Source organism: Microtus oregoni, unplaced genomic scaffold (genome assembly GCF_018167655.1).
Source record: "Microtus oregoni isolate MIOR12 unplaced genomic scaffold, Mior012 000000F_ref0000247, whole genome shotgun sequence".
In the NCBI taxonomy this organism is placed as follows: Eukaryota; Metazoa; Chordata; class Mammalia; order Rodentia; family Cricetidae; genus Microtus; species Microtus oregoni.
Window position 1 is genome coordinate 85,951,080 of NW_024543059.1, and position 15,570 is coordinate 85,966,649.

Below are 15,570 nucleotides of genomic sequence, written 5' to 3' on the forward strand. Positions count from 1 at the left end.
CAGAACCTGGAAGCAACCTAGATGCCCCTCAGCTGAAGAATAAAGAAAATGTGGTACACTGACACAATGGAGTACTACACAGTGGTAAAAAAAAAATTAATGACATCTTGAAATTTGCAGGCAAATGGGTGGATCTAGAAAAAAGATATTGAGTGAGGTAACCCAGACCCAGAAAGACAAATATGTACTCACTCATAAGTGACTTTCAGACATAAAGCAAAGAAAAAACCAGGCTACAGTCTCCAACCCCAGAGAACCTAGACAACAAAGAGAACCCTAAGAGAGACATACACAGATATACATAGGAAGGAGAAAAAGACAAAATCTCCTGAGTAAACTGGAAGTGTGGGAGTCATGGGAGAGGGTAGAAGTAGAGAGGGGAGGAAGGTAGGGGAGCAGAGAAAAATGTATAGCTCAATAAAAGAAAAAAGGGGGGAAAAGTAAGAAAAATACTAACAGGTCAATTTAATAATAGTAATACTGAATGGGCATTGCATAATCAAGTTGGTCAATATGCATATGAAAAATTTCATTATTATGTGATAATGTTATTATTGACCTATATAGGGGCAGTGTACACCTTCAATGGAAAACACATGCCTCATTAAACCCCCATCATTTCGCAAGGAAAGGGAGTGTACACCTGCACAGAAAGACATGTAGTAGGTTGCTCACATCAGTTTAATATTGAATAACAAAATATCACAAATAATTCAAGGTCAGTCAACAGGAAAACAAGTCATGGTCTAGTCATATATTAGAATACTATACGATAATAAAAGGCAATCATACAATTGAATTTCAGAGCTGTTATGCTGAGGGAAAGAAATGATATAGAAACATACTATTTGATACACTGCAGAACAAATAAAACCAAGCACTGACGGCAGCAGTCAGAAAGGTGATGACTCCATATGGTAATCTGAATGAAAAGGATCCCCAGAGGCTCATAGGGAGGGGTATTATTTACAAGGATTAGAAGGTGTGGCTTTGTTGGAGAAAGTGTACTACTGGGGACAGGCTTTGAGGGTTCAGATGCTCAAGCCACACCCAGTGGTTCACTCTATTCCTGCTGCCTGTGGATCCAGATGCAGCTACCTCTGCAGAACCAATTCTGCCTGCTTGCTGCCATCCTGATAATGGGCTGAACCTCTGAACTGTAAGCCAGCCCCAGTTAAATGCTTTTCTTTATAACACTTGCTATAGTCATGATGTCTTTTCATAGCAATAGAAACTCTAACTAATACACCCCAATAAGAGTAGTACACAGACTGGAAAAGCATATAAGGGAGACTTGAAGGGTTATATAATAATCTAAAATTTATTTGAATTAAAGTTATACTTATAAAAAGTCTAATTATATCCTTAACAGCAAATAACTAATATTAAGTACATTAAAAATTTATTATTAAAGTTATAAAATCAAGTTAAGAAATCTCACTACGAAAGAGCAAATGGAGTGAAAGTCAAAAAGTAATCCACAGAAGAAATAAAAAGGTAAAGTCATGTAACAAGATGCTTAGCTTCATACAAAGATTTCACAGGAATGGACGCAAACCTTAGTGCCCATCAGGGGCAAATTCAAAGATGACTAACAGTATCAGGAGCACAGGGAAATAAGCGCCTTGGGATTCCCAGCGGGCATCATTGTTCAGGTGACAAGTATGTATCAGTGAAATTCTATATGGGTGGATGCATTACAATGTGAACAGGAAACTCACTGACAACTCACAGTAACCAAAATTTCAAAGCATTTAAAAGCCTACTAGTATTAAAAAATAAATAAAGTCTACCAGTTTGATAAGTAGTTAATTTAAGTTGTATCTGAATGACGAATAATAGCCATAGCATTAAAAAGGAGTATTTGAATCGATAGAGAATGATATCTTAAGATTTTTTTTAAAGTTATAATCAATATATCTAATAAAATTTTATTAGCATGGAATAAAACCCCAAATGTATATCTATAACTTACATTGTTACAAATTTATAAACAAATATTTGTAAATTGCATACCATTCATATATACATAGAGAAAAATCTAGAAAAAGATATCAAATTATCTGCACTGAGTTGAGAATCAATACGATGACCTTAACAGAGGACCATCAGGTCACCCAGGAAGGGTGAGGCTGATGGCTGGGAAGTCGAGCAGAATAAAATGCCTAGGATGACTATATAATCTCTGAATGAAAGACTTTGAAAAATAAGCTTTCAATTTGAATTTCACATACTTGTTAGATGTTTGAAAATTTAAAGCATGCATTTATTACTTTCATAGTTAATGAAATAACTAACTCTATGACATTTTCCAGTTACCTTTAACATTCTTACCTGCAAGGCTTTTTCCTTCTCATTTGTTAACTCCTGAGAATGCTTATTTGCCAATGATGCTGTCTGTGAGGCCCATTCACTCCGCAGTTTATCTAATTCTTGTGTTTTCTCTGATAACGTCTATAATAAAGGTCAGTAAATGTTAACAGGATAGTCTCTTGAATATGTTACACTTCAGACAAGGGCACTGGAAAGGAAACTTTGGCTTTCCAATGCATACTTAACATTTTTCCCACAGATTAACTTAAAGACAACAAGACGAGAATAAAAAAGATGACAGGTGGGGGCTGGAGAGATGGCTCAGCGGTTAAGAGCATTGCCTGCTCTTCCAAAGGTCCTGAGTTCAATTCCCGGCAACCACATGGTGGCTCACAACCATCTGTAATGAGGTCTGGTGCCCTCTTCTGGCCTGCAGGCACACAGGCAGACAGAACACTGTATACATAACAAGTAAATAAATAAATATTTAAAAAAAAAAAAAAAGATGACAGGTGACGCTTAAACCACCTTTAAACTTTTAATTTCATCCAGCTCTTCAGCGCCAAATCTTTTCCTCTGACATTAAGAAACCTGGGTTTATTAAGTCTCAACTAAGTTTACTTCTTATACCTAAGTACAGTAGCATTGTCCCCCCCACAGGGACCAAGTTGTACAGGAGTATTTCCTGCCTACAGCCATGTTGCTTAGCAAGTACTTTCACCCTAGATTTCAAAGATAAAGGGCAAAGTGTAGTGGCCATGACCAAAACCATGCTAAGCCCGTCAAAGGATTAATTCTAATCTTAATACTGGAAAAAAGGAAAGAAGGATGGAAACTAAAAAGTCATTTTAAGCCAAACAAATAAATAAAATGCAAGGGCCAACAAGAGCTTCCACCGAGTCTGATGGCCTGCGTTTGATTCCTGATACCTATGGCAGAAAGAGAGAAACCCAACTCCCAAGTTGTCCTCTGATCTCCACTCACATGCCATGGTACACACATGCCTACACACAAACAGAAGCACACATACAATAAATAAATGAAATAATTTTTTAAAGGAAAGAATAAGTGATAGATACTAAGCATTGTCTTACTTAATGATGACTTAGAAAATATGTCATATGTTAGGGATGGCAGAGTGGAGTATCTAAAAGAAAGCATCCACTTAAGATAATTAACTAATAGGGGAAAGGGACAAAGATGAGATACCATGGCAATATACACTGAAAGAACATACACAAAGGCTTGTGTTTAATTTAAGAAAGAATTCAGAACCAATGTCTGGATGACTTACAAAGACAAATTGAAACATGAATTACCTCTTGTGTAATGTGCAGTTGCCTGGTAACATCGTCTAGTGATTTAGTCAATGATAATTTTTCTTCCTATGTATAAAAATAAAATTATGCAGCTTACAATTTAATACAATCATCCATAGCCAAACTATTCAAAGTGTAGCAAAATACAACACCATCATCATGCAAAGAGCCTATTGGACGTGCAAAAACTCAGGCCTTCTAAAAAGGAACCTGCATTTTCATAAGACCCCAGATATCTGTGCACCGTGAGTACTAGCTATGCAATGATCTAACCATTTAACTAAAATCTTTTTTCCTTTTGTTTTTTTCTTTGGTTTTTCAAGATAGGGTTTTACACAAAGTTTCTCTGTGTAGCCCTGGCTGTCCTAGAACTCACGGTATAGACCAGGCTATCCTCAAACTCACAGAGATCTGCCTGCCTTTGCCTACCAAGCACTGGGATTAAAAGTGTGTGGCACTGCCACCCAGCCCCTGAATTTTTCTTTCTTAAGCAGCAACACTACACCATCCTTGTGCCACAAACTTTATGCAGCATTTTACAATATTCAGAACATGTTCATATACTTATTTTCAAACATATTTGCTAGCTGATGTTGGATATAGTATGCTAAGATGTGTTACTTTTATGTTGCATTTTTTTAACTCTGTCAAGCTGTGATACTTTGCCTGTCTAGAATACCTGATGGTGTAATAAAGATCTGAACGGCCACAGTAAGGCAGGAGAAAAGGTAGGTGGGGCTGGCAGGCAGAGAATATATAGAAGGAGAAATCTGGGAAGAAAGAAGTGGCCAGAGAAGGAGGAGGACATCAGGGGTCAGCCATCCAGCTACACATCAATCCACAGAGTAAGAGTAAGATTTACAGACGAGAATAAGAAAAGCCCAGAGGCAAAAGGTAGATGGGGTAATAGAAGTTCAGAAAAGCTGGCAAGAAACAAGCCAAGCTAAGGCTGGACATTTATAACTAAGAATAAGCTTCCATGTGACTTATTTTGGAGCTGGATAGTGGGCCCCCCAAAAGAGCCAAAAATAAAAAAGAGTAAAAAACATTGCACTGCTACTACAAACTGATACAATGGTGACATGGAATTCAGGTGTCTAAGGCCAGAGCAAAGCACTAAGTATTCTGGGCCCTAAGTTTCTCTACTGTGTGTCTAGTTCTAGACTTACAACTATAGGTAGTAGCTAAACGAAAACCAATAAAATTCACTACAAAAAAAAAAAAGAAAGGGCAATATGGGTCCTCAGCAATTTATAAAGTACTCAGTTTAAAAGAGTGACTTAAGTTCAAAGTCTTACCTTGCTGCATTTCAGACAGCCTGCTAGAAATTTCTTTATCTCTACATCATTTCCAGGTAAAAGCTTTAATGACAGGTGAATAAGATGCTTGAAAGGATTTGTTTCCACGACATTTAAAAATACTGGCAAGTTATCCAAAAGAGTCGCTGAAGAAATGAGCTGCAGCAGAAACCTTGGAAGAGAAAAGTCACATTATGGCACGCAGAACTGTGAAACCCTGTCGCTGCATCACGGACTCCAACTCGGGCCATGAAGCAGGAAATTAAAAATCATAGGGGATGTGTGAAAGAGGCTACAGAAAAAGATAAACAGGAGTATGACAGGGTGCTGAACAAAAACAGTCCTCGAGTTCATAGCAGGAGACAAAAGAGGAAACAGAGAGAAAGCAAAAACTAAAAACAAAAACTCAGCATACCACAGGGGAGACCAGAGTACCAGCTCCTTTACTCTGGCAACTTACGTTTAAATTAAGGATTATCCTTTTCCCTGTAAACTCTCAGAATGATCACATAGCCTTGACTCACAAGACAAAGGTCTTTATAGAAGAATTATACCTAATAAACATGAAAAAAGTGTGTGGGGGTGGGGGCACGCAGCGCAAGCCTTTAATCCCAGCACCAGGGAGGCAAATCTCTGTGAGTTCAAGGCCAGCTTTCACTACAGAGTGAGTTCCAGAACAGGCTCCAAAGCTACACAGAAAAACCCTGCCTCAAAAAACCAGAAAAAAAAGCCGGGCTGTGGTGGCACACACCTTTAATCCCAGCACTTGGGAGGCAGAGGCAGGCGGATCTCTGTGAGTTCGAGACCAGCCTGGTCCACAAGAGCTAGTTCCAGGACAGGCTCCAAAGCCACAGAGAAACCCTGTCTCAAAAAACCAAAAAAAAAAAAAAAAAAAAAAGAAAGAAAGAAAGAAAGAGGGAGAGAGAAAAGAAAAGATGAAGATTAATAAATAAATCTTGGTAAAACTTTAAAAGCTACATCAAACCATGTAAATTAAGGTTCAAATATTTCTTATTTTAGTCAAGATTTCTTTTTTATTTTATTTTATGTGCATGGATATTTTATCTGTATATATGTCTGTATGAGGGTGCTGGAGCTCCTGAAACTGGAGTCACAGACAGTAGTGAATTGTCATGTGGGTGCTGGGAATTGAATCCTGGTCCTCTGGAAGAGCAGCCAGTGTTCTTAACCGAGCCACCTCTCCAGCCCCCAGTTAAGATTTCTTAAAATTTGGGGTTTAACTGAGCCCTAATCCCAGCTTTAAATAAATAAATAAAGGGGGATGTTTGTGATACATGGAAAATAACTTTGTATCAATCATCTCTCAAAGAGGAGTCTGTGTAGAGGTCTAGTGCCATGGCACTCCCAGCCTCACCTTGGAGTCTCTTTCACATGTTCCAGGGTACACTGCTGAAGGAGGTCTATAAACTTCTGTGGAAAAGCTAAGAAGTCCACCAGGAGACCTTGCTGCAATTTTAAACTATACAGAAAACAGAAAAACAGTTCTTCAGAAACTTAATTACTATCTTTAGTTATCATTCATAGACTGAAATATTCTTTATTTACTAATGTCATCACTATTTAATGTTACGCCTAAAATCCGAATCCCCAAAACATCACCAGAAGATTGTATCCGCTGCTAAAGCAAAGAGTTAAAAAATAAATAAACAGGGAACTTTTGATTTGAATCAACCTTATCTAATGGGAGTTGAGAAAGTCATCAAAATTCTGAGCCATTTAATATATAATAATATAAAAACTAATAATCTATAAAACATTTATCTTTCAAAATACTCGGTCAATAATTATAAGACAGTCAGTATTCCCAGAATAACTTATCATCTGAACAGGTATATGCTTCAAAAAAGAACAGTGTAAACACATAAAATTCAGAAAGTAATTCCTAGACCATACATAGGGCCAGCAAATAAGAAAGTACTTACCTTTGAAAATCTTCCTCAGATATAACAAGGTTATACAGAAAAAATGGATCTGTATCATCAGTCAGACGGATGACTAAATCCTAAAGAAAAGATTACTTTTTAAAAAAATGTTTTCAGTAGATCTTTTGTAAAAGTGAATTATTCAACATCAATTTATTAGTTGTACGTCAGAGTCCTGTTTGCTGGTGCTGCTTAATTTTTCTAGTCTTGAGAGAGTGAGCATCTTTAAACAGGGGCAGACATTCGGCTCCACGAGACCTGCATGGGGTGTGCAGAAGCTGGCGAAATGCTGGAAGTTAGGGCATCTTCTATGAGGTCAGATAAGGGGAGAGCAGCTTTGCACTCTGGCACCACGGCAAGACTCAACGACTGTATTTTCAATTTCCCTCAACTTAACTGGTCTGGTATTTCAAAAGTAGCAAACACAATCAGCAAAACTGACAATCATACACAAAAAAAGGAAGGGGCTTTTGTAGCTCAAATGGTGAGTATCAGGTGACATGTTTCCAGGGCTTCCCAGGAGGCCTCCCACTCCAGCTGCCCACTAAAGAGACAATCCATGGGTTTCCTTTTCTAATGAAATGGGTTCCTTTCATAAAGACACTTGCCAAGTTGTTAAATTCAAAGTGTGACAGAAATCACAGCTGACAGGTAGGTACACAAAAACAATCAACTTCAGAGAAAACTGGCCCAAGATAAACCCATACCTTGTAAGAGGAGCTAACAAAGAACCTGAGGAAAGTCTACTCATTTCTAAGGAGCTACTAGGGGCTTGGAAACATTGAAGCAATTTATTAACGAGGCTTTAAAAAAAAAAAAGAGGTGCCATATGTAAGATTAACATGTAAGAATGTTACTCTCTGTTCTAGAAAATTGACAAACTGGGGGCTTACCTCAGAACAGCCTGTGATCCAGTAACCTCTACTTAAGTACTTCTTGAAAGTTGCCTCAGATGCTACTGAAAACCAACGGCAAGCCAAAAACTACAGTTCCTGCTAACTACAACATGCTTGCATGTGTTCAGGGAAAGTTGCAACACAGAAAACACATGCTACACTTAGTCCTTTGGCCTATATCTTTAGTGCTGTCAATTTTTTTTTAAGATAGAGCATCAATTATATAGCCCAGGTTGGATGCCAAAGAACTCTCAATCCTTCTTCTTCCTCTTGAATACTGGGATTATAGGCATGGATTCAACTCAATTTTGAAGTTCACATCAAATTCACATTCTAAATCAAAATGTAAAATAAGCTAATCTTTTAAATGCTCAGAGCATACACAGATTGTTACATCAACCCCTAATTCTTCTTGGATTTAGTAATACATAGTATAATTAAATTTAAATGGCTGGCTTAGATTTCACCACCTTATGCTTGCAACAGTTATAAAATGACCCAAAAATTTAAAAAATGGATTTAACAAGAGTCATCTTTTTTAAACTCCATAATTTTATTATAATAGCAAAAAGACCAGGAGAGCACAAGTAGTTCACCACTAGCATAAACTGGACAGCAGAATTTCTCATGTTAAGGGAAATGCAAGAGTCAGCATATGTGGAATACAATGGATAAGCCTCGCCTGGTAAAACCACCTCAGTGATTATAGGATGACTAAGTATAGGTAAGTACAGATCTCATTTTCTTAAAACAAAATAAAACCACAACAATAATTACATCACACAAATGCTCATATTTCAAAAGGAACTAGATACCAACCTTTCTGTGCACTGGATTAGAAAGTGACTGTAGTTCAATGCTCACTCTGACACTTCCTCTCCTGAGAGGAAGAAAAGACAGGAACAACTCAGAAATGTTCAAGGGACATGAGTTCCACTACCCAAACACCAGTTAACTATCCTGACCACAAGCCTCTCCACAGGTGTCCTCAAGCTTATGAACAGGTTCTAGAATGTACACTGGGCACGGCTGCTCTAATAAATAACAAGTAATCCTTAATGGAAGGCTTAATTTTTGTCACTTTTAAAATGAAGATGCTGTGGACTAAATGGGGAGAACAATCAGGGTGCCTATTGCTTGTATTCTGGTAACTTACTGCCAGATTCTAAATGGCATCTACTAAGAAACAGACCATCAATTTAGTAACAACTGTTTTTTTTTACGTTTATTTATTTATTATGTATACAGTATTGTGTCTGCCTGCAGGCCAGAAGAGGGCATCGAGTCTCATTACTGATGGTTGTGAGCCACCATGTGGTTGCTGGGAACTGAACTCAGGACCTTTGGAAGAGCAGGCAGTGCTCTTATCCACTGAGCCATCTCTCCAGCCCTAGTAACAACTTTTAGATCTGAAAATTACCACTGCAATGATCAAACTGACTTACAGACAGATACTATCTTAAAAAGTTAAAATATTATAATATTTACATTATTTTTATACTCAAGGAAATGACAATCACTATCCTGTTACATACATTAAGTATTTTAAACCCAAAAACAAATCCACATAAAACATTCTCTATGCATTATATTCACGTAAGTATTTTCAACAAGTTTACTATTATCTGCTTCATTCACTCTGAGAGAGTGAAGCCACAACACTCCACCTACTATGCAGTATCCATTATGAACAAGGATAACATTAAACTGAGGAACAAAATAAAGATAAAATTAGTGAAAAACATTTACATATCTCAAAACTATTCTGCTAAATTCAGCAACAAGGGCCTTTCTTTGATATGTGTGTATATGTGTGTGGGGGAGGGAGGTAAACAAATTTGTGGTGGTTTAAGTATGAATGGCCCCCCATAGGTTCATATGTTTGAACACTTGATCCCAAGTTAGTGGAACTTCCAGAAGGATGAGGAGCTGTGACCTTTGGGAAGGGGTGTGTCACTGGGGATGGGCTTTGAGGTTTCTAAGGACTTGGACCATTCCCATTGTGGTCTGTCTCCTGCTTGCCCTCAGATGTTGCTTCAGCGACCTGCTACCTCCCACTCTGCCATCATGGAACCTAATTCTGAAATTTAAGCCTAAAAGAAGCATTTCTTCTATATGTTACTGTAGTCATGGTCTCTTATCACAGCAATGGAAATGTAAAACAAAACTGAATCTGCTCAAGTTTAAATTCTTCTAAAGATTTGGTTTAAACTTTTCCATATTCTACTTATCTACAACAGAAGTAAAAAGTATAGACAGACACAGCAACTGACAATGGATGGGGAAAGTGGAAAGGGACAAGATTCAACTGCTAAGATCTTTTTTAAGCTTGGATTTGCCATTCTATATTGTTTTAAAATGTATCATTTTAGCCAGGTGGTGGTGGCACATACCTTTAATCCCAGCACTCAGGAGGCAGAGACAGGTGGATCTCTGTGAGTTCGAGGTCAGTCTGGTCTACAGAGCGAGTCCAGGACAGGCTCCAAAGCTACACAGAGAAACCCTGGAGAATCCCTGTCTCTAAAAACCAAAAAAGAGAGAGAGAGAGAGAGAGAGAGAGAGAGAGAAAAGAAAGAAAAAAAGAAAACATACACACAACCAATGAGAAATAAAGTTTCCTTTATCTACGTTTAAGAATTATTTGATTTGGATATTCTCTCTCTGCCTTTTGGTAAGTTTGGATAAAGGTTTGTCTATTTTTTTGATTTTCTCGAAGAACCAACTTTGTCTCATTGATATTTTGTATTGTTTTCTTTGTTTCTATTTTGTTGATTTCAGTTCTCAATTTGATTATTTCTTGCCATCTAGTTCTCTTGGGTGAGTTTGCTTCTTTTTGTTCTAAAGTTTTCAAATGTTCTGTTAATTCACTAGTGTGGGATTTTTTTCCAGCTTCTTTATGTAGGCATTTAGTGCTATGGACTTTCCTCTTAACACTGCTTTCATTGTGTCCCATAAATTTGGGTATGTTGTGTGATCGCTTTCACTGAATTTTAGGAAGTCTTTAATTTCTTCCTTTATTTCTTCCTTGACCCACTGATGCTTCAGGTGAGCATTGTTATTCAATTCCCATGTGTTTCTTCACATCAGAAAAAAATAATGACATCTTGAAATTTGCAGGCAAATGGATGGAGCTAAAAAAAATCATATTGAGTGAGGTAACCCAGACCCAGAAAGACAAATATCAATCACATGTACTCACTCATAAGTGGTTTTTAAACATAAAGCAAAGAAAACCAGCCTACAAATCACAATCCCAGAGAACTTAGACAGCAATGAGGACCCTCAGAGAGACATACACAGATCTAATCTACATGGGAAGTAGAAAAAGACAAGATCTGAGTAAATTGGGAGCATGGGAAGCATGGGAGAGGATTGAAGAGGAGGAGAGCAAAGAAAAATGTATAGCTCAATAAAATCAATTAAAAAAAGAAAAACCCAAAACTACCTCTAGAAATATGTGGTAGGAAAATTTGAGATTGCAGCTATAGCATCTCAAGCCACAAATCTTATTTGCTGTATTAGAAAGATCCATGATATAAGAGCATTAAGACAAATAAATAAAATCCCAGTGAAATACACTACTTATCTTGAGGCCACACCTTAAACATTGTTTGTAACTGAATAACACCCTCTAAACCAGTCAGATCTAGCCAGGTTGGTTTACTTATTTATTTTTAAATAAAGATCTTAAACATTAGACACCGGAGCTGGAGTTTAGCCCATTGCTGCCATCTAGAAGCTGTGATCTTATCCTCTTGGTGCACAAAAGACAAAAGCTACCATAAGCCAGGTACTCTGCTGGGTGCTAAGGATACAAACAGAAGCAAACACAGTTTATGTCCGCAAACTGAAGTCAGACCAAGTTACCTAGATTTATCTGATTGTTTAGGACTCAAGAGACCGAAAAGAAGAGCTATTAATGTCTACTGAGTGCCTACACTGCTGGATACCTGAGAAAGAGAGAGAGCACGAGAGAAAGAGAGAGAGACAGAGAGAGAGAGAGTGCTATCCCAATCCATAATAATCTTGGTGGTTATTTCCCTTACAGAGAAGAACCCAAGGCGCACCACAAAGCCCAAACTTGAACTTATCTCTTTACTACATAATACTACCTAAAAAATGATTAAAGACAATTAATCTCAATTAGGCACCCAGTTTTATAGTTGGTTTCAAACTCAGAGCGTCACCTGCCCCTGCCTCAATGCTAGAATCCCACCACCCCTGGCCATCTAGTCAACTTTCAAAGATCTTTACTGGAAAGGGATTTAAGCTACACCTTGGGGCTCTGGGGAGATGGCACAGAAAGTGTCTGCCACACAAGCATGAGGATCCGAATTTGATCCCCAGTACCCAAATTAAAAGTTGAGTGTGGGACTGGGGAGACAGCTCGGTGGTTAAAAGCACATACTTGTTCTCTCACAGTCTGCACCCCAGCCCACACCAAACAGTCCACAAAGGCCTCACTCCAGCTCTGAAAGACCTGGCACTCGGCTCCCTTTCCAGGCACATATGCTCACTCCCGCAACACCCCCCACATGCTAAGATATAAACACGCCACACACATCCCACATGCTAACACACACACACATATGCTAACACACACACACGCACTAAGACACACATACACACACAAATATTTTTTTAGGTCACTGTGTTTGTATACATCTGTAGCCCTAGGAGTCGGGACAGTGTAGTGTCAGGAGATCCCCAGGGCTCACAGGCCAGCCAGTCTAGTCAATTAGTTTGTAAGGTACTACGTTCAATGAGACCATGTCTCAAAAAATAAGGTGGAGAGTCAGCAAGATGAGTCAGTGGGAAAGACACTCGCTCCCAAGCCTGACAGGCTGGATTCCATCCCTGGAACCCACAAAACCTACACGGTCAAAGAAGAGAACAGACTCCTCTGTTGTCCTCTGACCTCCACAAGCACACTGTGGCACACATATCCTCCCCTCCCTCCTCTCCACAGATATTAAATATATACATGCAATTTCTTAAATAAAGAATTTTAAGGTGGAGACAATTTTTAAAAAGATACCAGAAGCCAACCTCTGGTTTTTACACTCATTCATATTCATACACATATTGACATTGCACACACACACAACACACGACAGAAAGACAGACAGACAGACAGACACACACACACACAGACACCTTGGGAGTCATGAAAGAATGACTACCCAAGGCAGAGGGAAGAGCATGAGTGGAGCTACGGTAGAGAGAGCACAAGGCATTAAGAGGAGCTAAGTTCCTCTGACCATGGAAGAGAGTTTGGAGATCAAAACAAAAGAGCAGGTGGCTATCCAAGGCTGGGTTTAGAGATCTCACCATTTCTCCCAGATAGGGTACCCTGAGAGTTACACTACCCTCTACCCAACTGCCTTCCCTTCCTCTATGCCTTTATTATACTTTATTAGACTACTTATGCAATCACACCTTACTAATAACTAAGGTTTAGGGAATATTTAATATATACTAGTTGCTATTATAAGCACTTTGTATGCATTAAATTATTTCATCTTCAATAACAATCCTATGAGGTAGGTACTATTATTCTGAATTTTAAAATGAGAAAAAATGTTAATAAACTGTGTAAGATTGGGGCTGGGAGTACAGTACAGTGGTAAAGTCTATGATAGCATTTTGCAAGGACTGAAATGAGTCAATCCACAGAAACACACACACACACAGAGTAAACAAACTGTCTTTAGACTTAAAGATTCTAGGTTGTCCTTCCTATAGGTTAGGGGTTAGCAAAATTATTCTGCACGAAGCCAGAGAGTAAATATTTTAGACTTTGAAGACTGTAGAGTTTCTTCTATTGTTGCTGAGGACCGACACGCATCCTACAATAAAGACCACAGAGCTATATTCCACTAATACCCCATAGAGTTACTCACTGAAGCCCTTGTGCAGAAGCAACCACACAGTTGGTAACAGAGAAGGATGCCTGTGTCCCAGCAAAATCTGATTTAGGAAGAGTGGTTGCTCTTTGCCACAGCTGATAGTAATATCGGGTTTCTAAACAAATTTTAAAAGCTGAAATTGGGTTTTAACATGGTTAACTCTGACTACAAAGTGTTGGAGACGAGCTGAGCGTGTCAAGCTTCGAATCACAAGTAATGTCCCATATTGCCAAACAGAAACAAAACAAACGCACAACTGTGAGTCCTACGTGTCATTTTAAATTGTCTAGAGTCACATTAGAAAGCCCCTAGCTTTGAAAGTAAATTTAATTTGAATACATTTAACCCCATATACTCTAAAAATAGCTGTAATGGATAATCACCATAACATTGAAATTTACATTCTTGTTACTAGCGTGTCTTCAAAATCTACAATCAATTTTTATACTTAGGGACATCAGTTTGGAGTAGGTCACGCCTAATAACTGTATGTAGATAATGGCCACATACTGGACAGCACAAACTAATCACCAATTAGAGACTGGGAGTTGTGTAGATCATTGTACAGCTTGCTGAGGGAAGGCATAAGTTCAACGGCCAAAACCAAGAAGACAATGAAAATAATCTAAGGATTCCCTGTATATGGCTGATGATCTCAGCCCATTCTGACTGCTTTGCCAGTTGGTTCTGGACCCAATTCTAAATTGTAAACCATGGTTTAACTAGCAACTCAATAATCCGATGTCTTCATTTTTTTTCAGGCGATATTTCTTCACCGTTTAGTTTCTACATACACTTTCGCGCCTGATTTCCAGTGAAATCATATGGGCATGTGCTAAATCAGTTTTACAAATGAGCATACAAAATTCACAGAAACTAAATAACAGCTAAAAAAAAAATATTGGTTAAAACGGGAGGAATCAGATCTCACTTCTAATCAAACCTATCTGAGCCTTGATAGCATCACCTGTGATTAATGTTGCACGTTTGCATTTGTCTGTGAGACAGGTTTAATGTTCTCTACCACACTGTTAACTTCATAAAGACCATGGGACCCCAGGGGTCCAGCTTTCCGCGTTCATAGTATTCACTGACTGAACAGAGTTCCTGACTTTCCAGTGTTTGGGGTTGGTTAAATGTATCTTTGCTTTGTAATTGACGTGCAGGTGGAGCCCAAGAATATCACTGAAAAAAACAAAAACAAAAAACAAGAAACTTTTTTTTTAATTGAAGTTCTAAAGCTTCACTCCCACTATCCTTCGAAGGAGATCGTGAGCGAGGGGCTGGTGCGGACCCTTCCCTCAAGTCGTCGTGAAGCTTCGCAGAAAACTAACTGCAGGGGAGAGGATCCGAGCTCCCACCCAGAGAGAGCAGGCAGGGGCTCGGTCCCGCTGAGAGCCAGGACCTTAGAGCGAGGGGAGTCGGTTTCCCGTTCCCTCGTTCCCTTTCGTCGAGTCCCCTCCGCAGCCGCCGACTCGGCGACACACAAAGGTAACCCTGGGGTCCCTTCCCACGTCCCGGTGGTCAGTCCGCCACGGCCGCGGAGCGAGTCCCGCTGAGCCCGGCCGCCATCTTCCCCATTGGCTCGACCCCAACCGCCACCCGCCGGCGCCCACAGGCGCGGCCCTCACCTCTCCTCACAGTCTTTGCATTTCACTTGCAAGGGGACAAGGTCCTGGAACAGAACTTGACTCATGTCGGACCGCTGCCCCGACGGCTGTGCGAAAAAGCCCAGCAGGCCTGGGCCTCAGTGCCAGTTTGTAAGAAGTCCCCGGCCTGACAGAGTTTAAGTTTGGCGCTCAGCTCCCGCGGAGGAGGCGGGGAACGATAAACACAGGGAACGTAGGAGGTTTGGCCCTCGGCAGCCACCATCAGCTCCGTCCGGCTCAGGG

At 39.4% G+C, this 15,570-nt stretch overlaps 1 protein-coding gene across 2 annotated transcripts in view; it reads right to left on the reverse strand.

Annotated features, from left to right (window-relative positions):
* Positions 1–15,469, reverse strand: part of Sass6 (SAS-6 centriolar assembly protein) — a 41,879-nt gene extending 26,410 nt beyond the window's left edge. For both annotated transcript variants that reach the window (XM_041650302.1, XM_041650310.1), the window contains exons 1-7: positions 15,310–15,469; positions 8,589–8,649; positions 6,874–6,953; positions 6,306–6,410; positions 4,931–5,102; positions 3,633–3,698; positions 2,335–2,454 (exon numbers count right to left, since the gene is read on the reverse strand). In XM_041650302.1, the coding sequence (XP_041506236.1) occupies positions 2,335–2,454; positions 3,633–3,698; positions 4,931–5,102; positions 6,306–6,410; positions 6,874–6,953; positions 8,589–8,649; positions 15,310–15,374 (669 nt within the window). In that variant the 5' untranslated portion in view covers positions 15,375–15,469. The remainder of the gene's footprint in view (positions 1–2,334; positions 2,455–3,632; positions 3,699–4,930; positions 5,103–6,305; positions 6,411–6,873; positions 6,954–8,588; positions 8,650–15,309) is intronic.
* Positions 15,470–15,570: the final 101 nt, after the last annotated feature.